Here is a 23,705-nt window from a genome sequence, read left to right as displayed (position 1 = left end):
AACTATTCACACTTGAGGGCCCTGAGAGAAATCCTCGCTCCACTACAACCAGCAACAGTTTTATTACTGATGTAAACAAAGCCAAGATTTCGGGTTTCATAAATTCCAAAGGGGTTAAACTGCATCCTAGTAGTAAAACACATGACTGAGAAAAATAGAAACCTCTAGTTCAACATATATCTGACTCACATATAACTCCTTTTGTCCAGTCTTAACATAGCCAGCTTGCCCTCACAAGTTGTAATAGAAAATTGTTCCAGGACCTCTTTCAGCTGTTGAGGAATATTCTGGGAATTTCCATGCTAAATGCATTCTTTTTCACTTCATAGCAATTTGTTCCAGATTGCCGAACAGCCAAAGCTGTTTTTCAGCTAAATATAGCTCTCGCTCCTTATATTTATACCTGTTTTTTCAGAGACAATAAAAGCATCTCTTCTTCACCATTCTTCCACTAGACTAATTGCAACACAATCCTTTCCAGACTCCACTCCAATACAAAGCTCTTCATCTCTTGAATTTTTGTGGCCCTTTCTGTATCTTTTTATCCATACACTGTCAACTTTCCTGGGTGTGAGCACAGGAAGCCTGGATCAGTATTCTAAATGGCACATCTGTAAACTAAATCTGTAAAATAGCATTTCTACCACAAATATTTTGCCAGATGCATCTGATGAACCGATGACAAGCCACGGTCAGAGTCACAGGCAATACTGCACTGGTTGTCACCCTCCCAATTACTGCTGCTCATTTCTGTCCTTGTGCTGTCCCCCAATGTCTGTGCTGAGCCACCACCTGCATTTTTTGCACTTTGAATTTTGCATAAAGAACCCAATCACGGAACCGATAATGACAAACCAATAAATTTAGAAAAAGGCAAGAAAGGTTTAAAATTGTTACTTGTGAGATGGACTATCTCTCTGAATAAGTTTCTAACACACCACACAAGTGCTCATGTTGCCAATAAAACACCTGGGAGGAAGGAAAGCACTGTTCACCATCTGCCACTGCTGCCAAAAGTTACTTGTCAAGCTTTGCTGTTGTCACCCTCCAGCAACTGCCTAGCACATTTTCTCCTTCATGAAGTTGCTGAGTTCCCAAATTAGGCAGTATATTCTTTGCTCCCCAAATTTGCAAGGTATTTGATGCTTAACTTCTACTTTGAGGTCCAGACATACTCAAGGATGCACAGCCCTAGTTGCCCAGCTGATGAGCTTGGATTTTATATTATACTCATCCTATTCCCAGATATACTCCAGTAATCAAGATAATCTGATTCTTTCTACAAGAAACTCTGACCTTTCACTGTATCTATCATATCCACCAACTTTCTCTCAGAGGTACATTTTATTAATTAGACTTCCACTTTCATTTGCCAGCGTCATCTGTGAATACTTTCTGTCTATCCCTATTTTCCTTGATAAATTCTTCTATAACAGCTCTGTTTTCAGCATAACTCGTTCAGTTTACTCTTGTAAGTAAAGAGTACTTTATTTACTCATTAAACCAGAAACAAGTTTTTAGTACAATGCTCTTCCACATTAAGAAAGATGAAGGAACAATTCTACCAGTATGTTTAGATTTGTACTAAAGATTTCATGTTTTAGTCAGAAAACACAGGCATTTCAAAGTGAAGCATGTGATAACTTACTATGGAATATTTTCAAAATTTTCATGAGCAGAAAACAGTCAAAAATCCAGTATCAATTTTCAGATTGTTCCTCCTGCATTTAAGCTGGGAAGATCCCTCCTTCCCCCTCAGCGATCAGGCAGACACCAGGTCACCGTTCTGCCCGTGTTGCATTAAAACACTCCCTCTACTGGACACGCAGCGACCCTGTAAACATCTGCTTTGTCCTAGAGTGCTTCCTTCCAAACCGAATTTTTTACCCCAAGACAAAAAAAAGGAAGGAGGCAGGAAGTGGAAAAAAAATCCCAAAACCGACACAAAAAAACTCTCCAACTGAGCACTTGGGAGAAACATCCTCCAAATTTGCTGACTAGAATGTAAGAATGTAATCTATTGATTTTGATCTGCTCGTATAGCCTAAGAAATATTTAAGGATACATTATATATTGAACTAAGCATGAAAGAATTTTTTTTTTATTTTACGCTCGTTTATTGTTGAGTTTATTCTTAATATCAAAATGTTAATTTTTGAGTCAATCTTCTCCTAGCACATCTGTCCACAGTAAAACCCAGAAACTCAGTCTCTGATACCAAACTGTAAACATGTAGGAATTAATATAAAGATTTAGAAAAAATAAGACAGAGTAGAACAATTATTAAAATAGTTGTTACAAGTCCCAATATTTACTTACGGTAAAGACAATATCCCTAACATTTATTTGCCAGTGGCTGCATATGATTTTGGACACACTTGCTTTTCTTCCAATTTCAAAACCTGTAAAAGAGAACTAAGGGGCTGAGTTGAAACCTTATTAAAGGTGTGCCGCATTTTTTCTGTTTTGTCCAAAATTTTTCCCATAAAATTGTTTCTTTGTGGTCTTATAAATAACTGCCTGGCAGTAGTTCTCCAGAAAGTTTTCCTTGAATTAAACATTTTCTATCATTTGCTTTCTGATTCACAATTAAATCAGATAAAGGTCTTTATCTTCTTTTAGATACCAGTATATAAGAAAGGTTAGAACATCCTGAGCAGTAGCCTTTAACATAAAAATACATCTGGTCTGGTGAATGCAGTGCAATCAATAATTAATATTCACCAGCCTCATGTATTTCAAATATCAAATTTCAGTACCTCCTCAAACTTCTAATAGAAAAAACTGATGCTTAAAAACAATGCTTCAAGTCCTTCCATAAATGTTTAAGCCTTGGGATTCTTTATCAAAAAGCTGTATAACGTTTCAGGTTGCTCAAATAAACAAATGCCAAAAATCCGTGGACTGATTTTGTTCAAAACATTTTGAAAACCTTCAAGCAAAAATACATTTTAATGTAGTATCTTTGTAAAATGCCACCGTTTGTAATACGAGCAAGAGGTCTATACTTGTAAAACTCAGATTTCCTTATAATGAGTAAAATATATAATGAAACGTGACTGAGGAATCACATTTTCACACTTAAAATACACAAAGTAATCGTAAAGCTCAGTACACCTTATTTACCCAGTTTCACTGGTCACAGTGACTCAAGGAGGATAGCTGCAGATAGTCTCTGTTTATGCTGCTAAATTGTATTTTTTGTGTATTTCAATTTTTATGAAATAATAACCTCATAGCAACTGTGTCTATGTTAAATTTTCTTAGCTGAGCAAGATGCCAAGCCACATTTTTCAAAATGAGCTTCCTAGAAGTTTTCCCTAAAACAAATTAATAGGTGATTCTGTCAAATAAAATTCACTATGCTCAATGACCCAAATATTAATGTGTCATGTGAGCTACACACACAACTTCATTCTTTTGACCAATTACATAGACTTTAAATCTGAGAGAAATTCAGCAATATTATTTCTCAGTTCTTAATATTTTAAACATGGGTCATTCCAATCTCCTTTGGCATGTTCAAAACCACTTTCATTGTTAAGGAATTCAATCACTTAAGCTAAGCCAACATGAGCAATTACATTATTCCATCATCCTGGAAAGTAACTTGCTTCAATGAATTTTGATATTCAATGAACCTCAGCTTGCTAACATTACTTGTCTGTGCTCTTCTGAACTGGTGTTGACAAAAATCACGGAGGAATTATTTAATTCAGGTGAAGACAAAAAAGTGCTTTCTTATCTATAGCTTGTCTGCTTGCAGAGAAATGAGTGCTGCTTTTCTTCTCCAACAGGGTAGAACATTACATGACATAAAATACTGCATTATACAGTACACGATAATGCACACGGGCGAATGTTCTTTGCACAATGCCAGTGTATTTTAAATAAATAAAAGAGTAAAATGTTTGCAGGTAGAAATAATGTCTTTTTTTTTTTTTTTTTTTTTTTCTTTTTAGACCAAGTGGTAGAGCTGGGAAAAATAAGACACACTTTTGAAGACCCCTGTAGTCTGAAGAGTGGCATATTTCAAAGGTTATGAACAAGTGAGAAAATTAAGAAGAGGCCAAGAGGGGAATAAAAACAAATATTATTAACATGCCTTCAAAAGTTAATTTGGATATTATTGTAACTGTCATAAATCAAGAGAAGGTCATTTAACTGCAGAAGAATTGTCAGAATAAATACAAACGGACAATACCACTTACCACTTGAATAAGGAATTCTACCGGAAAGCCTCCTAGTGTTTCACTATCTGTGCCTGAAATTTTGCTTTTCCACGAAGATTGTCCTAATAAAGGATCACTGTCCTGTACAGGAAAAAAAACATTTAAAGTAATAGCTTAGTTTTAGAGGGTTTTGCTAACATTTTTATCTTGCTGAATAACCTCAGAAAATTAATTTCAAAAACTGCTGAACGTAACAGTTTCAACATGTGTCAAAAAATCTTCAATGATTAATATTACACAAAAAAAGTAACTTACTGTAATTGGAGACTGGAGTGAAGGTGTGTATGGCAATCGGGGAGGAGTCATAAAGAACCTTGAAGGCCGTTGTTTCTGTCCAAACGCAGCAATTGGCATGGTTTCATGAGGTTCATTACTCTGGAAGACAGGAAAATGGAGGATATACCTCAGGTGCTAGATTAATTAATTTTATACACCTTTCAAAATCTCGATGAGCCATGCCCATCCGCACCTCAACCCAACAACATAAAAAGATTAATGTGTTGCTTTTAGTCTAGGCAGGAGCTTCAAAATCCTATTCCACTGTTGGAGTTTTCAAAGTGTTCCAGCATCACATCAAATAAAACCGCAAGAATATTTCCCAGAATTTTACTGGCAAGTTGCAGACAAATCACAACTCAACAGGAGTTCAGTAGAGGTTCCAAACTCAGACCATGACAGGGTCTAGAGACTCTAAACTATGCAGATTGAACACTATACAAGATACAAAAGGTCCTCCTAAAAGCAGGGAGTCTAGACCAGACTGGCAGGAACGATTCCTAGAGCTCATAAACTGGTACAAAAGCCTATGAGCCAGGAAATCATCACAAATTGTTTGACCAAAACAACATCCTCCTAGGTAGCTTCATTAGCACAAGTTTCAAAATGAAGTTCAATCAGCTTCTAATAATTGCTTGCAACTACCACAGGCCTTTTCCTGACTTTGACAAATTAAAGAGGGCCAGGTTTTCTTGAACTTTTTCTGCAAGTCCTGGCAGGATTCCATCGCAGAATTTTCTCTGGGATCTTACACTTCATATATTTCTTTATACTGAACTCAGGCTATTATAATAACACGTAATAGTAGGTCTAGTAAATTATTCCAGCCTAACCCATTATGTTTTTATCAATAGGGTTATCCTGTTCTGTAAAACCATAAACAGTAGAAGCTCATTATCCTGGAATTTCCCATGCATCTGTTATGCTTGTTTCTACTTTATGACAATACCACCTGGGTGTAATCATTTTAATTAAAGCATACCACTGCAGATTTTTTTAATTTATTTTTTTTTTTATTACAGCTACTTCGAGAATGTGTCATTAATACTTACAAGAACTTCATAGTCTGGGACTGTGTGAGTTCCAAGACCTGCCCTGTCAAAAGTCACTCTGTATGTAGCATTAAGGGTGTCCACAGCGTCTATTTGTCCCGTGAACAGACCATCATGGACACCTCGCAAACGTGCTTAAAAACACAACAAGAAACCAAACATTATAATGTTCTGACACCACTGAGAAAAATAAACTTAATACCCCTTTTGCAAGTGATCCTTCATATGCATAGTTAAAACCCACAGATTAAATGGGGTGGGGGGAAAAAAGCAAAAGCAAACCCAGATAAAAAAAACCTGTATGCAACAGAATTGTTACACAAATTTCTGTCAAATTAAAGTTTGCTGGTCAAATATTTCCCAAATCTAATCCTTAGCACTACACTTATGTCTAAGAAACCCCCACTGTTTAATACCCAATACCTTCTGACAGACAGATTTTGCAGGCAAAAGTCAATTTCCGGATGATTTTGCATAGCACTTCTCTCTGATCACCTCCTCTGATGACTGCACACTTAGCAAAAGACAATGTGGAACCCAGCTCAAGGATACAGCTCTAGGAGAGTGGGGAGAGGCAGTGTTGTGCACTCCTGCTCTTCAGCAAGAATCAAGGGCTATGTTGTTGAACACAAAAAAAAGCAATGAACAGTAGTGGCCTGAGTAGGAGATGCTTATGTGAAAAGCATCTCAACCATAATCAGACAGGAGGGAGGAATTCAAGTTTTTATAAAATTAGACAAAACCTGAAGAATGTTTTTAACGATATTCCTTCCTCAGCTATGTGAAGTTTTTTCAGTAAGGCAATATCATGCTCAGCATACATGTCCAACTACAATGCAGTATCAATTGTATATCGGTTTCAAAACCGGTATTTTTATATTTATGGAAAAATAAAGTTCATGTTTTACATTAGGTCAGATTTTAAACTCTCAGGCACCACTCAGTATTTTGCATCTCTCTCTCTCCAAAATTTGGTGGATATATCAGACATTAAAAAACCCCACAATTTGAACAGCAGAAATAATCAACCCTACTAAGTTTGTACCTCAAAACTGTATCACTGTTTTACTAACACTAGTTAATCCTCACAAGCCTCTTTTCAATGAACTAACAAAAAACCCATACAATTTTTGATGTCCTACATTAAATTTAATCATGTGCACTAAGTGTATTATGGCTTACTAGACAATCTTTGCAAAACACTTGGCTGCTTTCTTGTTCGTTTTTAAGGAATTACCTGTAACTTTTGTTCCTATCACAAGCGGTAATGGAATTTCTTCTGGAAGATCTTTGAACTGTGAAAGATCTGCAACTTTCCGCTGCTGCAAGAGTCGTATTTTCTGCCGTTTCTGTTTTAATGCTGACCTCTCTTCCTCAAAGAATGCAGAGGAACACCTATAATACAATTAGGTAAAACTGTACTTAACTTCAGCACTGAAAACAGACATATGTGAAGGCACATCACATTGACAGGCACAGTTTACAAATCAGTGAGAGAAAATGAAAAAACTTAAAGTGATGTGTTCAAGGGAAAAGAATTTCATTGAATGTGTTTAGACAGTATTACTGCCTAAAAATGTCATTCCTAAAATAAGAGTTTATTTAAAAATAATGCTCATGAATACTAGCTGTTGCATCAGTATATCTGAAGAGTACAACTTTTTAGGACTTTTTCTGCTTATAGGGATCCACCTGCTGTCACAACAAAGCTAAAGCAGATCCCACACCCAATCTACTCTGAATGCCAGCTCAGTGTGTGTGAGGAGGACGGACCGTGAGATCTCTGGTTGTCAACACTTACTGGTACACAGGAGATCCTTTCCATATGTGGTTATTAGCTCAATTAAATTAACTTAGTATGAAAGGACACCAAACTCAGCACATAAAGGGGCACTTCTCTGTCTCAACTCCTTGCACCTGTGCAGAGTACAACTCAGCTCCAAAATCTCTATAATGCAGATTACCTGTTCTGAGATTGATTGTAGTAAAAGTACAATTTTTTTTTTTTGATCTTGGGTAAAATCAGATAACCTCTGGCAGTCCCCTCCCCCATTTTGGGAGGGGAGGATTGTACTTAAAATGCAACATAAAAGATGGAAGACTCATTCCCAAAGCCCTTACTTGGTTGTATTCATTTTCACTTTTAACCCATTGAATAGGAATTATGCATGAGGGAGTTACTGAAAGCATAAAGACATTAAGGACTCAGTCCTATCTCTCATTCTATATTAAAAAAAGGTTTTTCATTCTTGTGTCAATAAAAGACATAATTTTAAAGAGGCAGACAGATACTACTCTAGGTCTGCTTAATTGCAGAAGCAGCTATTTATCAAATAATTTGCTACCTTTGTTAATTGCTTTACTGCAGTCAAATGCAATTTAAACATTTTCTGTGGAAGTCATACAGCTATATATTGATTACTGATCAATAAGAAATCCTATTTTACGAGGTTATTTTAGAAGAGACTGTCAACTCCTCTGCTCGTTTCCCTTTCTACACTGCAAATTATTTTCTGATTTAAATCCCTTTAACGTCTTCCTCAGTTATCTCCCACTCAGTACCAAGCAGTCAGCTCCTCTATTCAAGTCTGCTTCTACTGGTCTCTTATTACATACTGAAACAAACATCCTTATGTTTTCTTCTGGGTACTCTTCACTGGGAGAGTTCCAGAAAGCCACCTTGCAGTGTGTATAAGAAGACTGTAAGCACTAAGCCACCAGGATCCTGGGACCATTTTCTCTCATACTGGTCAGCAGTTTCACACGATATGCAGACATCAATTGCCTTTTATCTTACACATGTTTTCTAAGTTATAAGCTGCATAGGCCATCTGTTTTGTCCAGAGTGTCTGGTGTTAATGCAATGAGATCCTAGTCCTAAGCAAGACATGGAAAAAATAAGCAAGGATGAACTGAAGCTGTGAGGTACTTTTGTCAGGTACACTCAGTAATGCACTGCACTGAAGGTTCCTGTACCAGGCTTTCCAATCACAATCACCACAAAAGTCATCACTAGTATTTGTATAGCCTACAAACTGTGTTGTAGATTGAGCAACCATAGGTGCGTGTCCCACTCACCAGTTCACCACTGAAGAGCAGAATGTGTTTACCTGGAATTGTGTATTGCCTACTGGTCCTCATCAGGAATTTAAAATATCTGGAAAGGGATGTGGCAGAGAGAGAAAGGGATGGTGGTTTGGAGACTTATGCAGCGCTTATTTGGATATTCTCATTTAACAATGTTATTTGCTTCATATTTACCACTGAGGAGGAACAGGTGTGAAATAACACTTGCTGTGGGCTGTGAATATCAAGTTGCAAAATGCAGGTCAGAGCTTTTCAATTCCATTGGCTAACCACAGCAAGACAAAAAAGGCAAAAAAAAAGGCAACATAAACTTTAATATTAGTCCTTCTAATTATATCCAGGGTCTTGCATCAGAAACATCAGATATCACCTGATGTTCTTTGACCCATGCTCTTAGAAATACAAATTCAAATGTTGATACTAATCACTGACCTTGGAAGGTCCCTACAACAGCAACCACTGTTTTACTGCTAGCTCAGGTGTCCTTAACGAATCTCTGTTCCAAATGCTGTAGATAAGGGATGTACAAAGTATTGGCAATGTATTTCTGGCTCCTCTTAAAGGAAACCTCCAACCCCACATTCCCCAAATGCATTTAATAAAGGTTGTCCCATCTTCATGCCATCCTAAGAAAAAGTGAAGACTAAAACTATGGCACAGATCAAAATCGCACTCAATTTTCTGTAGAGACTTTCTGAGAGATCTTCTCAGTTTTTACTTCGGTCATGAGAATTTGAACTAACAGAGGAATCATCATGTAGTGGCAGGACAAGCATATCTGAGCTTCATTCTTATCCACTGCTATTTCACAAGTCCAATTAAATTTAAACAGAGTACACAAGGCTAACTATTATCTCTTCCTTTTCTTGGATCATATCTTTCCCCACAGTCTACTGGAATCTTACAAGCTTTGCAGGCTCTCATGATGAATACGGTTGTGCCAATCAAACACACTGCTGATGTGTGATAGGACATTTAAAGTAGTAGCCCACAAAAGAAAATATTACAATATATTTAAAACAAAAGTTAAAAAAAGAAAGAGGACAACCATGTGGACAGCTATCACAGAGACACTATTATCCTCTGCCATCAACAATATGGATGTAAAATGTCCTAATTTTTTTTATCCCTCATGGGGAGACATGACATGGTATTTACCTTACCTCCATATGATGAGGGCAGACAGAAGAAATTTCTAATGTCACAATAATGGAAAAAAATCTTTGCTCTAGAGGTAAATGAAAATTGTCTTGAAAAATGATTAAAATGATTTAGAATAATTCAAATCTTTTAAAACTAAGGCCAAAGCCCACTCATGACATCTTAAAAATGACTCCCAGTAGGGTTTTTTTCAATTGGTAAAGAAATAAAAAGCAAGTAGGAATGCTTATTTTGTGTTGCTAAAAAGCAAGAACTTATGAAGTTTTGGTTAACAAACAATTAAACTCTTTATCCAGTCAAATACTGTTACTTCAGAATTCAGACAAAACACCTTCCTGCCCATTTAGACCTGTGGTTCCTTCATCATGAGTCTCTCTTTTTAAAGAACTAACTGTATGACAGTAAAGCAAAAAAAACCAAACAAACCACAAATCAAAACAAAAAAGTCTGCCCCATGGTAAAACCCAACAACAACAAAATAAAACAAACAACCCCCCCCAAACAAACAAAAAAACCCCAACCAAACCAAACAAACCAATCAACCAAGAAAACAACCAACCAACCAACAAAAACTCAACACCAGAAGTTTTCAACCCAGTCATGTCAGATGTGGCTTTCAGCAATCTGATCTAGTGGAAGGTGTCCCTTCCCATGACACTTCCTGCCCCCAACCCTCATTGGAACTACATGATCTTTAAGATCTCTTCCAGCGCAAACCATTCTAAGTTTCTATGAAGTTTTATCAATGATCCAACAGACTGCTGAATGAGGTGAGCTGATCTTTTACAGAGGTACCCACTTTTGGCAAAAGAAAATTACTTAAAAATTACTCAAATGAGTAAGTGATGATTTAACCTGTAAATACACCATTTCCCTCTCAGTGGGAAGAATGACAATAGAAGAATGAAAAGCTATCTCAGTTAAGCTCAAATGACATGAACATCTTTTCCAAGAGAAGCTATTTTAAAGTTGGCTCTGCTGCCTTCCCGTGACTGACAATTCTTACTAATGTCAAGTTGTTTATAGGTACAGAAGATGACATGGTCTTCATCAGGCAAAATATAATCTGATTCAGTACAGTGATCTATGAAATTGATTCTGTGCTTTAGTGTTTGCATTTATAGAAATAAAAGGCTGGTTTATTTATGAAACACTACTTATACATTTTTCTCCTGATCTTATATAATGACAGGGATGACTGAGTTTGGAAGGATCTCTGGAGGTCATCTGCTGCAACCCCTCCTGCAGAATCACCTACAGGAGGCTTCCCAGGACCATGTCCAGAAAGCCTTGGAGTACCCCTAAGGATGGAGATCCTACCACCTCAGTTGTGCCCACTGCCTCTTGTCCTGTCTCCAGATAATGGTGAAAATAGCCTGGCCCTGTCTTCTCTATGCCTTCCCTTCAGACATTCATGTACCAAAGATAAGATCCTCCCTTAGCCTTCTCTTCTCTAGTCTAAATTGCACAGATTCTTTGAAAAGGCTGAACTGAATCAGTGGGTTTCAGAACTAAAAAATTCTAAATTATAGCAAAACCTATACCATTCAGTCAATTCTGACTTCTTCTCTACAATGTACACTATTTTATGGGTGACTTTATCCTCTCTCTATTTTGGCAGTCAAGCCAGGAAAAGCTGAGAATCTACAAAACGGTTTAAAAATAATAATAAAATCACTGAGATGAAAATGCACGCTTGTTTTCCCCATGAAGAGCTAGTTATAGGCAGAATAAAACCTTAGTGAAAAACCGGCTGGTCTTCCATGCCAGGAAGCAGGGCAGCATAGAAGATACTGTAACAACTTCAACACATCCTAACTTGTTAACAAGCTCAGTTACCTCGAGTGGGAAGAGCACATTTCAAGTATAGGCTCCTGAGAACTTCATGGACTGGACACGAACCTATAAGGAATGGGGTGGGGGAGGGCAGGGTGCTCATAAAACCTTTCAATAAAATGAGTGTTTTACTACTCTTAAGCTATTGTTTTGTTTTACTACTTGAATGCAAAATTATTTTAAAAGGAACAATTCCAGTAACATCAAAACTACATGTAGTGATTTGAAAAGAAAGAAAGAAAAAGTTACCTCCGTGGTTTTCCCATTAATCGTCTGATTTTCCCCCATTCTACTCTTGTCAATTTTCTGGTTTTCAAAGTTGGAAAAGATTCTTTCAGGCATATACAGAAGTCATTATCTCCTTCAAATAGTGGCCTGTTGAAACATAATTGGTCCTATCTTAACCACACTTAGTAAACTTTTGTCACGAGATTCCAAAAAATATCCATAGTAAGAAATACATTGAAAACAGTATAAATTAGTTTCATACACAAGACACCCCTATTCGAAGAACAATTTTAACCTGAAATAAATTCAACTGAAAACAAAACCAGAAAGTTTCCAGGACAATTGGTCTCTCTGAGCATTATCACTGATGTTTAAAAATGCTCCTATCTCTTGTTACTAAAAGGAAACATGTATTCATCCTGCTTTGTTACATCCATAAAGGCACCAAATGAAACTTTAGGAAAGCCAATGCAGTGTGATGAGGGTACTGCAACACACTGAAGGAAACCATAAAGATATAGTGAGGTACTGAGAATTAAGGGGAGAACAATGTGATACTGAGAAATAAAAAGACTGTACCTTTTTTCATCAATTCATTCAATTGTAACCCAGATTCTCAACAGAGGGTTCCAAAATGCAGGAAATTGAACTAACTTGTCATTCTCTGGAGCTACACAGGTGAGACTTTTATTGTACCATACTATGACTCCAAGATGAAGCAGAGGATGAGTATTAGAGAAGTGACAGTTCAGAGAACATACCTACACAACTTATGAATTTCTCTTTGATGCTATGACCTGCCTTTGCCTCTGTTTTATGACTGCCTTTTACTTTGTAGTACCACATCCTTCTTAGGCTGAAGAGACAAGGGAGCAGCAACAGATAAGCCCATCTAATAGAAGGTTAATCATTAAAGACTACGTGCAACTGAAATAGATCTCACCTGGAGAGAACAAAAGAATAACTGAATCCCAGATAAAGCCACTTTTTTCCACTCTCTGCAGTGCGCAGGGGTTTGGAAGGGAATATCCCCAAGCACAGAACAAAGAGGATCTTGGAAGCAACACTGCTTTCAAGTGAGTGTCTGGGGCAGCAGGAGAGATGAAAAGTTCATGGAGATAAGGAGACTTGGGTAAGAATGGAAGAGAATAGTTTTGCAATAGAAGGATCTATCTGCAGCTGTGGCATGAAGTGAAAAGGAAACCACCAAGAATGATCTATGAGGCTTAGGAAAGAGACAAGGAAGCACAGACCAGGGTTTAATTTTATCTGTATTTATTGTTGCTACCATAAGATATCTGTATAAAAAACAACTCTTTTGTTTGAGTTTTTTCTTCTTTGAGAAAGATAATCTTACTGGATTGTTTTTACTATCACTTGTCCCTAAGGAGGCAAACTATAAACCCACAGCATCCACAAGATTGGAAACTCTGGAAAATGTGGTGTAAGCGAGGTGCAGGTGCATCTGCTTCCAAGGACCTATGATCTCACTGTAGTATGTCCCAATAAGTCTCTGAGTGTCTGATGTCAATAGAATTTTACAGAAAACAGTCTTTTGCAGCAGCATAGAGAGAATCCTAGCGAAGCAGCTTGAATAATCCAATATCCACAGATGATAGGTGTAGAGATATTATATTTCAAGAACTTACAGTAGACATGGCACTTAAATTGATTATTTCAATTTTGGACGAGACCAATTTGATTAAAATATTCTGAGACTTGTACGGTGAGCCATATTTTATCAGCTAACAGCTCTATGATTTAAACTTTAAGTTTTTCATTAAGTCTGGATCACATCACTCAAAACAACATATATCAAAGTTTTTCTTCAAAGATATGAAGTCTCTCAATAAACAATATTACAATGTCTTACCACGGTCATATCTTACAAGTACTACAAGCTGTATTTGGTTTGTGTGGCAAGGTTTTGGTAGAGGGAGGCTGCAGGGGTGGCTTCTCTGAGAAGTTGCCAGAAGCTTCTCCTATATCCAACAGGACCAGTGCCAGCTGGCTCACAGATGGACCCACCACTGGCCAAGGCTGAACCAATCTGTGATGATGGTAAAACCTCTGGGATAACAGTTAGGAAGGGGAAAAAAACCCTGAACAAGTGCATCAGGACAGAGGAGTAAGAATATCTGAGAGAAACAGCTCTGCAGACACCAAGCCAATGTCAGTGAAAGTGGTGCTCCAAGTGCTGGAGCAGAGAAGACCATGGTGAGACAGTTGTGCCCCTGTAGCCCATGGAGATCCACGATGGAGCGACCTGCAGCCTCTGGAAGGCCCCACGTTGGAGCAGGTGGATGCTTTAAGGAGGCTGTGAACCCCTGGGAAGACCACACTAGAGCAGGTCCTGGCATGACCTGTGGGCCCATGCAGAGGAGCCCACACTGGAGAAGGTTTTCTGGCAGGACTTGTGACCCCATGGGGGACCCAGAGAGTGCAGCAGTCCATTACCGAAGGAGTGCACCTCATGGACAGGGCCCACATTGCAGGAGTTTGTGAAGAACTGCAGCTCGTGGGAAGGACCCACGCTGGAGAAGTTTATGAAAGACTGTGAACCATGTGGGAGATGCCACACTGGAATAGGAGAATAGTGTGAAGATTCCTCCCTCTGAGCAGGAAGGAGCAGCAGAGACAGCATGTGATCAACTGACCACAACCCCCATTCCCTGTTCCCCTGTGCTTCTGGAGAATAGGAAGTAGAGAACTGGGAACAGAACTCAAGAAGAAGGGAGGAGTGTTGGGAAGGTGTTTTTAAGATTTGGTTTTATTTCTCATTATCCTACTCTGCCAAGTCAAGTCTGTTTTTTACATGACAGTAACTGGTGAGTGGTCTCTCCCTGTCCTTATCTCAACCTATGACCCTTCTGTTACATCTTCTCTCCCTTGTCCTCCTGAGGAGGGGAGTGATAGAGCAGCTTTGATGAGCACCTGGTGTCCAGCCAAGGTCCACCCACCATGCAAGCACACATTGATAATTCTCAAAGAGGTTTTCAGAATTACCTGCTAAACTCAAATTCTAGTCTACTGACAGACCTAAAGTTCCACAGACAATTATTTAAGAATAAACTAAAGTTCTTGGACTGTTGTAAAAATCATAATTGAAAATGTCACGTATTAAAATTACTACTAGAAATAAGCAAGGTTTGGGTTTGTTTTTTTTTTTTCCAAATAAGGAGGAAAAGCAGCATGTAAAGACTACTTCTTTCAAAGGAATTAAACTCTATGGATGATGAATTTAAAACTAACTAAAATGCACATGTAATTTTTCCACTTCTGATGAATATATGCCAAAATGTTTTTCTGTTGCTATGACTGCCTTCCCAGTTAAGGAAAACAGCTACAGCAATTGTGATTAAAATAGGAAGGAAAAACAGTAATTACTTTGTTTGTACATTCTGGAAAATGATGGTTGTTAACTCTGAAGCCATTCTTTAGAATATTAATTACTAGTGTTTCATCCGTTAGTCAATCAGTGTAAATTTTAAGATTCCATTCACCAATAATGATTTTTACATTTCCGAATTTTTAGTTTTTCATGACTACGATAAATTAAAATGGTTCTTTTAAATAATTTACACCACTGTGCTAGTGCCGTTAAGGGACAAAGTGCCAAAGATTCTGAGGCACAAATTGTAAAAACAGGTTAGGAAATACATCATGAGATTGAAAAAGGATGCTGATATCTAGATAAAAGCTAAATAGTCTGGAGCTCTGTTAGTGATCACAGTAAAAACAAGATGATGGAGAAGAAATATCCAATATCAACATTTACCCCTTCTAGGGAAGCAGCATCTTATGAAGAAGCGGACACCTTCCTATCTCCCTTGTATAACACTGATCCAATGAATGGTTCAAAGAAGTCTAAGCATTCAGACGCTAAAAACATTATGAATAAAATCTTGTATCAGGTAGAGGCAGATGTGACAGAGAAGAAAATTATATCCATGAAGGAAGGCTTTCCACAGATGACTTTCCAAAGTTGGTAATTCCAAAGAACTACCCAAATACATCATTCACGATAAAAAGATTAAAAAAATCCAACACCAAAACAATGAAATAATTTTCAGTAACTAATAATTTAGAATAAACTTTGGAGAACCTAACCAACACATGGAACTATGCTGCTCAATTGCAGAAAATGACTTTTTTCTATACTAATAACAGAGAATTATATAAAGCAGACATACTTATCTATATTTGAATAGAACCATTCATATATGCACCACTTGTGAGCTTTGGGAAGTTTGAGCAGGTTGCGAAGCCGTAAACCAATCTTCTGTGATACTTTCTTTTCCGGTGTTGACATTGTCGTACTAAACTTCTATGTAGGGAAAAAAAAATGGAAACAGTTAAACACAGCCTAATACTTTTCAGTATTCAAATAACTGAGACACATTTTCTTGATAAAAGTTTGCACATTAATAATTGCTACATTTTAATAGCACATACTGTTTCATGACAATTTTTCTGTTGCAGATCTCTAATAACCCTCACTGCATTGAGTCAGCAATGCAATTAAACAGCATAGACAGCAAACTTTAGCAGGATCAATACAATCGATGATCTCTATACAAGGCTCTTTAAACAGAAACATTTTCCAGCACTGAAAATTACATTATTGCTAACAATAGCATGGCACTAAAATACCTACAGACTTCAAAACCTTCAGGCACCACTGAACACTATCTCAGGTGAGCATACATGATGTTGCTCAGATGCCAGCAACAGCAACTGCCTCATCTGCACTGGTGCTTCTACTCTTGCTCGCTCTTCTTAAGCCGAGGATGAAGCTAGCACAGGAATGTAATGCAGCCAAAGCTTTGAGTGGAATGTCTGCTTTTTAAAAAACTGCAAAAGGAACTAGCATGGACACCAGCAATCCAGTTTAAACTACATTTGGAAGCTATTTTATAGATTGCAGAAAAGACACTGTCTTAGATTGCATGCATAATACATAGGCCTGTGTTTAAACAAGACCACAGAAAAATAATTCTGTAATTTTGTTCCAGCAATGGTTGTTTTAACTAATAGAAAGAAAAATTTATTTGCAAGAAACAACATCTTTTTGACACTATTAGTTTAACTGGGTCCCCATTCCAACGTCAGCTGTTGTTCTTCCTCAAACGCTGAAAAGTATTTTGGCCTTTAGTAGCAGCAACAGTAGGATAAAGCATAAGGTAGGCACCTTGCTGGCTCCTGCTGCACTAGGTACAGGTCCCCTTTCTCCCTCTGGAATTCCAGGAAACAAAGCCCAGTGGGACAGCAGGATCTGCGAACTACGGCAGCTGCAGTGTTTATTTATCCAGCAGTCGTTGGACCTCCTGAACTAGGCATTTAAGTCCAAACCAACTGGGTTCAGAACATTATCCAAGTCTTCCTGCTCTTACAAAATCATGGTAATGAAGAGCAATGTCGTGGTCCTCCTCTATGGCCAAATGGACCCAGCAAAATGGCAAGTGCTAAGTCTTCCCCATTCGACACTGCACACACAGTTCATGAGGCAAATAAGACCAGCGTTCAAACAGTGCTTTTTCAGTGAGGTGAATTCAGGCTCATAAGGTGATGGTACAGAGAAGTGATTTGGACAACAAAGGTACTACAGTCAATTCATTCAGACTAAGATGTTGCCCTGTCTAACATGGCGAATAAAGGTTGAGAGAGATTACAGCTGTTCTTTCATGCTGCATCAAGGAGGACACAATCAAGCGGAGGAGTAGTAAAACAAACTGTTTGAACTGGAGTACGTTATCATTACAGGATCCAGAAGGTATAGTGGCATAGATGGCCATAAATACACTTAGGCTACAAATCTAGAGCAAGTTCCTAACTGCTGGGATGCAGTTCTATAGTAGCCTTCTAAATGATGTAGTCAGTGCAAGAAACCTAGTCAGTTTTTAACTGAAGGTGAATAAAATTACGTTGACTACAGGATATGATTTTTTGCAGGAGCATGATGGGCAACCAGTCTGGAATCCTTTCTAGCTCTGCATTTTATATCCAGGATCACAAAGAACAGGTACTCCCATGAACAAACTGAGGAAACTAGTTGTAAGGAAGAAAAGTATTCATCTGTTTTGAATTGCAGCTTACTCCTAGCAACAGCTTTCCTCACAAGAACACTTATGAACCAAAAAGTAACTTGAAAAGCAAATCTACTCTAATTTTCAGCTAAGACAGCTAGGCTTGTTCCCTTCTTTGGTAAAAATATCTCCATACATGTAGGTACCTGTGGAACCATCGCAACCTTCTGATTTCTTTTGGGTGACCTTGTGTTTATTTGTCTGTCATCTTCTTCGCAGAAGAGCCGACTCCGTTTTGAATTTCTGAAGGGCTGTATGTATCAAAATTGAGAATGAATTACAAGGAGAAAAACCTGATTTCTCTGTTCACGCACAGAATTCACAGTGAGGGAGACAAAATGTCATTTCTCTTGCCACCTATTGTTTTTTAAGGCACATGGTACACAATAAATAGTGCCTCCAGCAGTTAGAGATCTCCAGATTGAGAGAAGGATTTCAAGACTCCAGGCTTTCCAATGCCAACTATAACCCATTACTATACTGGTGGCCCAGTTTCACAGAAGTATTTAGAACTTAACTCCCACTTGTTTCCATCAGAGTTAGGTGTCTAAACACTTGTGTATCTAAGCTTGCTTTGGTTATAAGCACATCTGTTTGTTCTAAATTTTGGGTCAAAACCACAGTTTATTCAAACAGTGAATTTTTTTTATATGTTTTCAGTAAAAACATTAGCTGTATATAACTTTTTGTAAGGATTTCTAATGAGCCTAATAAAGTGATGTGAGCTTCTTGTATTTTTAACTCACTGAAGGTGCCTATGCTGCAGAATGTTAGGAAGCTGAAGTCTGAAGAAACTAAAGCTTGAATAAGTTATGTGAAAATATCAGAAAAGAATTCAGAATTTAAATTTTGCTAACTGAAATTAACTTCTGGGCTAAGATGTTACAACTCAGAGAGAATTAGAAGGCTGAGTGAAAACAAGAAACCATATTGCAAATGTGCCATAAAAAATACATTTAGTTATTCCTCAACATTTTACCCTATGACAAAAAACTTGTGTCTTCGGTGAGGACAAAAGAGTAACCTATGACTGGCTATTAATGCTGAGAAGAAGCAGCTTTTCCTTCCAGGATGTTGTGGCTCAGCACAGGACACAGCCACCACTGAAATGTGTCTCCTTTACAGAATCCCAAAACTGCACAATATGGCATTCCTTGCACTTCAAACTACTTACAAAGGTAACAAGTAAAGGCAGAACAAATGCAGATTTGACTTCTTTCAATATAGAGGGTGAAAGTGCTACAAATTTTTACGGGGTATGAAAACTGCAAGGCGAACAAGGTGAAGAATACGACTACTGATATAAGCCCCTCACAGGAGTAGGAAACAAATCAACAAAGTGAAATAAAACTTCACTATTAAGAAAGATACTTAATAAGTTTATAACCAAATCATTATGATCCAGATAAAGTAAACTGTTTTACAACTCTCAACAGGAACTGCCAAATTCAATTCCAATAGACTATCCAAAATTGTAAGAGTGTTTCATCATTCTGGACTCTTTGTGCCTCACACAAGAGTAAAATAACAAGCCTGGCAAAGAGGTATCATCTACGTTAGCTAAATAGGTCAGGTATTTTTGGAAAGATTTTTCTACCAACCAAACTCCGCAAAACTTGCAGCATTCAGGGAACTCAAACTACTCCATCACATCTCAGCAACGTGGGCCATTGCTAACACGTCAGACTCTGCTCAAGTCTTTCCCCACCTTTCTATAGAATACTGAGTTACATTCAGAGTTTGATTCCATATTTTTAATACCTACACACCTAAAGACTGACAAGGTTTTTATACAAATGTTATGGCTAGTGACTTTGGTTCTTTAGCACATGTGGTAAGGCTTGTTTCTGTGAGGAGATGGGCATTCCTGGGAAACAGCTGAAAACTGACACGAACTGCAGGAACTAAGGGCCATCTCAGAGTTCTGACCTCTTCTGGAACTGCACTTTGTACGTCTTATGTTCTCTAGCACAAACACATAGCAACACGTGTGCATATATCTATCTGTGTGAATCCCACCAAAATACATACCAGGGAGAAGATTACAGAACAAACTACATACAACAGATGTTAGTCACATCACTTAATGCACTACTAGATGCTACTCAGATATTTTGATTAGGTGCAGAGCAGGCAAGCATGATAGTTTTCAAATATAATGTTTCCCTTTAAATAAACAAATAGCTAAAAAAAATAATTTCAATAAAAACCAGGTGAGAGTTGGCAAGTTGGTCTCAAATACTGTAGTAGAAGGTGATACCGGGAGTGTTGAGAATGATCTGAGCAGCAATTGAGATGATATTCCATATACTCTCCAGAGTGCAATAAAGCAAGCACGCAGTGTTACACATGTAGACAAACCAGGTGCAATAAAGCTGGTGGCAAAACCAAACCAAAATCACATAATTTTCTAAGGTAGAGGAGGTTGAGAATAGTCAAGAAAAGCTTGACTGTGATATACTAGGATAAGAATATTTCAAAATATTACAAGATGAGAGAAGAAAACTGTCAACCCAAACACCAGACATGTCCTTGGAAGCTGCAGGCTCATTTAATACCCTCACCCCAAGGCTGTTCTTTAATGTAAGGCCTCCTATGAGACTTCTGAGAACACCTCACACCTCACTGACATTCCTCTACCTTTATTAAAATCTGCTCCCCAGAAGGCACAATGATGGAAGTGCATCATGATGTTTCTCCTTCCTTTCCGTGTCAGTTCTCAGCCGTAATTAGAAGTGAGATATTTATTGAGATGCAAAAATAGTTGATCAGAATTGGTGATTCCTAAGCTCAAGGTGGTAGACACAGTACAAATACTTCACACAGCACTTGCTTTACAAAAAATACAGAGAAAATTATTACAAGCTATCTTAAACAAGGTCAGCAATTTAATTTGTTCAATTATTCATTTATAAAATATGTTTGTCTCTCATATTCAAACTGTGCAGAGTGCTTGTGAAGGACATAGTTTAACACTTGGGCATTACAAAACTAAAAATCTCAGCCAAATTTTGCAATCCTATGATTTCATTCACTCCATTATGGTATCTTACTAATTCTGAAGCCGTCTATTTTTACTTCTTACCATTTCCACTGCAGAACCAGCATTCTTGCTTTTCCAAATGTGTGTTTTCTGCAGAGAATTGTACTTTTCATTCCACGAACTTGATAAGCTTCCCTCTGTTGTGAAGAAAGTATGTCATTAATATATGTATACATGTGTAAGTTTCAACATAAGCCACTATCCAAAAGCTAGTACAACATTCACTAATAAAATATTCTTTTCTTACTTGCAACATCTTTGAATTCAATTACAAATGGATTTTAGATTTCAATATTTTCATTTAACTGTTCTGAACAATAATTAAAAAAAAAATTTGAAGGAGGTTTTCAGTAAAAGGAGAAACATGAACAAAACATTTTTTACTTGTGACTATGTTTAGTTTTCTTGAAACTTCCTTTGCTGGAATCAGTTACTTCCACTGTCAGGTTGACACACATTTAGACAGCTGTATTGTGGCTGTAACAAACCTGCAGCAGGGAAAGCTCTACAAGACCTAGTCACCCTCTGGTTCTAGAAATGTATGAAGTGGTTGCAGACCAACAAGTAAAACAAATTTTATTGCAACAAACCTACATTAGTTACACCATATTCAACAGACCACACCTTCTTCCTTATGCAACAGAAGCCTTGTAAAACATAAAGAAGCTTCTATTATTGGGCAAACTATAAGTATTCAAAATTTGTATAAATGCTCCTGAAGACAATTTCAAAGAAAAAAATATAAGCAGCAGCAGATTTTTGATTTAGCCCACAACTTGCTGACAAAGAACACAGTGAAATTGTGAAATGCCTTCCTAATGTAAATTCTGTCACATGTACAGGTCTTGCTAAGAATCCTTCCCGCATCTCGTCCTCAAGAGAGGAAAGATTATCCCAATCTTCTCATCAAACCTGACACCTTGGCAGTACTTATAAAGAAAAAACCACATTTCAGGAATTGCATCCAGAAAAGCGGTGTCTAAATACACCACAACACATGTAGTTTTAACTGCCAAGGAGTATTAGCCTAGAGAACTAACAAATATCTGCAGTAAACCAAATTGTATTTCAACAAAAAACTTTCTTCGGGGCATTTTCTCGCACTTTGTGAATGCAGAAATGAAGTACACCCGAAAGTCAGATTGGGTACAAGTAAATAACACATTAATTTCTTACCTTTCAAGCTCACAAGTGCTTTTGCTGAAGAACCTGCAATATATCAAGAAGTCAATGTAAATTATCAGCTCTTTCAAGCCATACAACCTATGCAGAGTCTACTCATTCTTAATTAAATCTTAGGCAGAAAGTGGAATTTAATATATCTTTCACAGCTGTGAAAGTGAACCCAGTGCACCTTCCATGGCACTAAGTACAGCATTATACGTTTATTATCAATAAATCTTGAAAGTATATTAATGGTTTGTTTTTTTCTTTAGTTTCACATCAAGAAAACTTTGGATGTTAAGCACTTATATTTAACACAGTAAATTCTGAACAAGTTTTATGTCCACACTACATACCTTCATTTGGCTGCTTGTTTGTAGAAGTTGCAAAGATATTTTACAGCTGACAAGGAAACTAATGAACACTTTTCTTTTTTAATTATTTCTACCAATTCAAAGTTCTTCAATGCCCAAAATTTCCACAAAAGGAGTAGTTTATGCTAAGAAGGAGGAAGATGGATAGTTAGTTGCCCCCTGGTGGTACTACTTTATTCAGAAAAGCAGCAGATTCAGATCTCATAAATGCAGACAGGATCACTAGTTTGCTCAAAGTGTTCATATGGTGCAATAAATACATCAGAATTTCACTGTTCCCCTTGCACTGCATCTGTAGGACCTCTGCAAAGCTTCTGGGACAGGAAAAACAAACCTGGGCCTGACTACACTGACCATTCACGCCCTGGAATTTTCAAATCTCTCTCTAAGAACGAGCTGTTTGAAACAGTTGCATTAGCAGAGGGGAAAGATATTTCTGCATGACAGTGCTGAGTCACACTTTTCCCTCAAGTCAACTTTACCTTTCCTGTTATGTTTCAGTATGGCAAACATTTTTTCTTCTCACTTTGTCCACTCCCTCTTTCAGCTTCTCTTTGAAACTGCTGTTCCAAGAACTTTCTGACTTCAAAGGTCCAGAAATTCCTTTTCTTGTGGCTGCCCTTTATCTAGCTCCTAACCTCACAGTGCCAGAGATACCTGCCTCTTAGAGGATCCTTTCCAGAGAAAATCACAGAGTCAAAAGAAGAAATATTGTCCCTTTCTGGAGAACTGAGCATTTTGGGTTGGGCCGGACTGTTAAAGAGAATACAGGAGCAGCAACAGCAAAAAATAACCCCTAGATTCCTTATTTCTTCATCATAGTATTTTGTTTGCTGCTACCTTATTATGCCACATGTTAAAAAAAAACAAACCACAGAGCAAACTTCAACTGAAAAAAGAAAGAAAGTTTCTTTTCTTTTTTTTTTTTTTTTTTAAAGATTAAGAAGAGTTTAAGATATGAAATGGAACTAGTTTTGACTCCCTGGTGGTTTAAAGGGCCTCCATCTAAGTATCTCCCAAGATGTTCATATCTCTAGGTAATACCTCAAAATGAAGGTGACACACTTGGGCTATACTGTTGCCCTTCTTGCACATTTCTTTTCTGATGTATCACATTTGTTGGGCTGGAGACCTATCAGCCACAAGTATAGGAACATGCTTCTATG

The 23,705-nt window shown here is 37.6% G+C and overlaps 1 protein-coding gene across 2 annotated transcripts in view; it reads right to left on the bottom strand.

The window, feature by feature from the left end:
* The window catches only part of LIN9 (lin-9 DREAM MuvB core complex component), a 39,541-nt gene that overhangs the window by 7,609 nt on the left and 8,227 nt on the right, over positions 1–23,705 (bottom strand). The window contains exons 2-10 of one of the 2 annotated variants that reach the window (XM_027911375.1): positions 22,178–22,210; positions 21,044–21,138; positions 18,105–18,209; positions 16,066–16,199; positions 11,894–12,019; positions 6,798–6,955; positions 5,561–5,694; positions 4,488–4,607; positions 4,212–4,313 (exon numbers count right to left, since the gene is read on the bottom strand). In XM_027911375.1, coding sequence (XP_027767176.1) covers positions 4,212–4,313; positions 4,488–4,607; positions 5,561–5,694; positions 6,798–6,955; positions 11,894–12,019; positions 16,066–16,199; positions 18,105–18,209; positions 21,044–21,138; positions 22,178–22,210 — 1,007 coding nt within the window. Of the gene's footprint in view, positions 1–4,211; positions 4,314–4,487; positions 4,608–5,560; positions 5,695–6,797; positions 6,956–11,893; positions 12,020–16,065; positions 16,200–18,094; positions 18,210–21,043; positions 21,139–22,177; positions 22,211–23,705 lie in introns of those variants that run through there. The other variant, XM_027911382.1, reaches the window with a different exon arrangement.

The sequence above is a fragment of the Empidonax traillii genome, unplaced genomic scaffold (genome assembly GCF_003031625.1).
Source record: "Empidonax traillii isolate 1590-97213 ecotype Southwest subspecies unplaced genomic scaffold, ASM303162v1 scaffold31:size1920502, whole genome shotgun sequence".
Taxonomy (NCBI): domain Eukaryota; kingdom Metazoa; phylum Chordata; class Aves; order Passeriformes; family Tyrannidae; genus Empidonax; species Empidonax traillii.
Note: the sequence above shows the minus strand (reverse complement) of the source record. Positions and strands in the feature narration are given on the sequence as shown.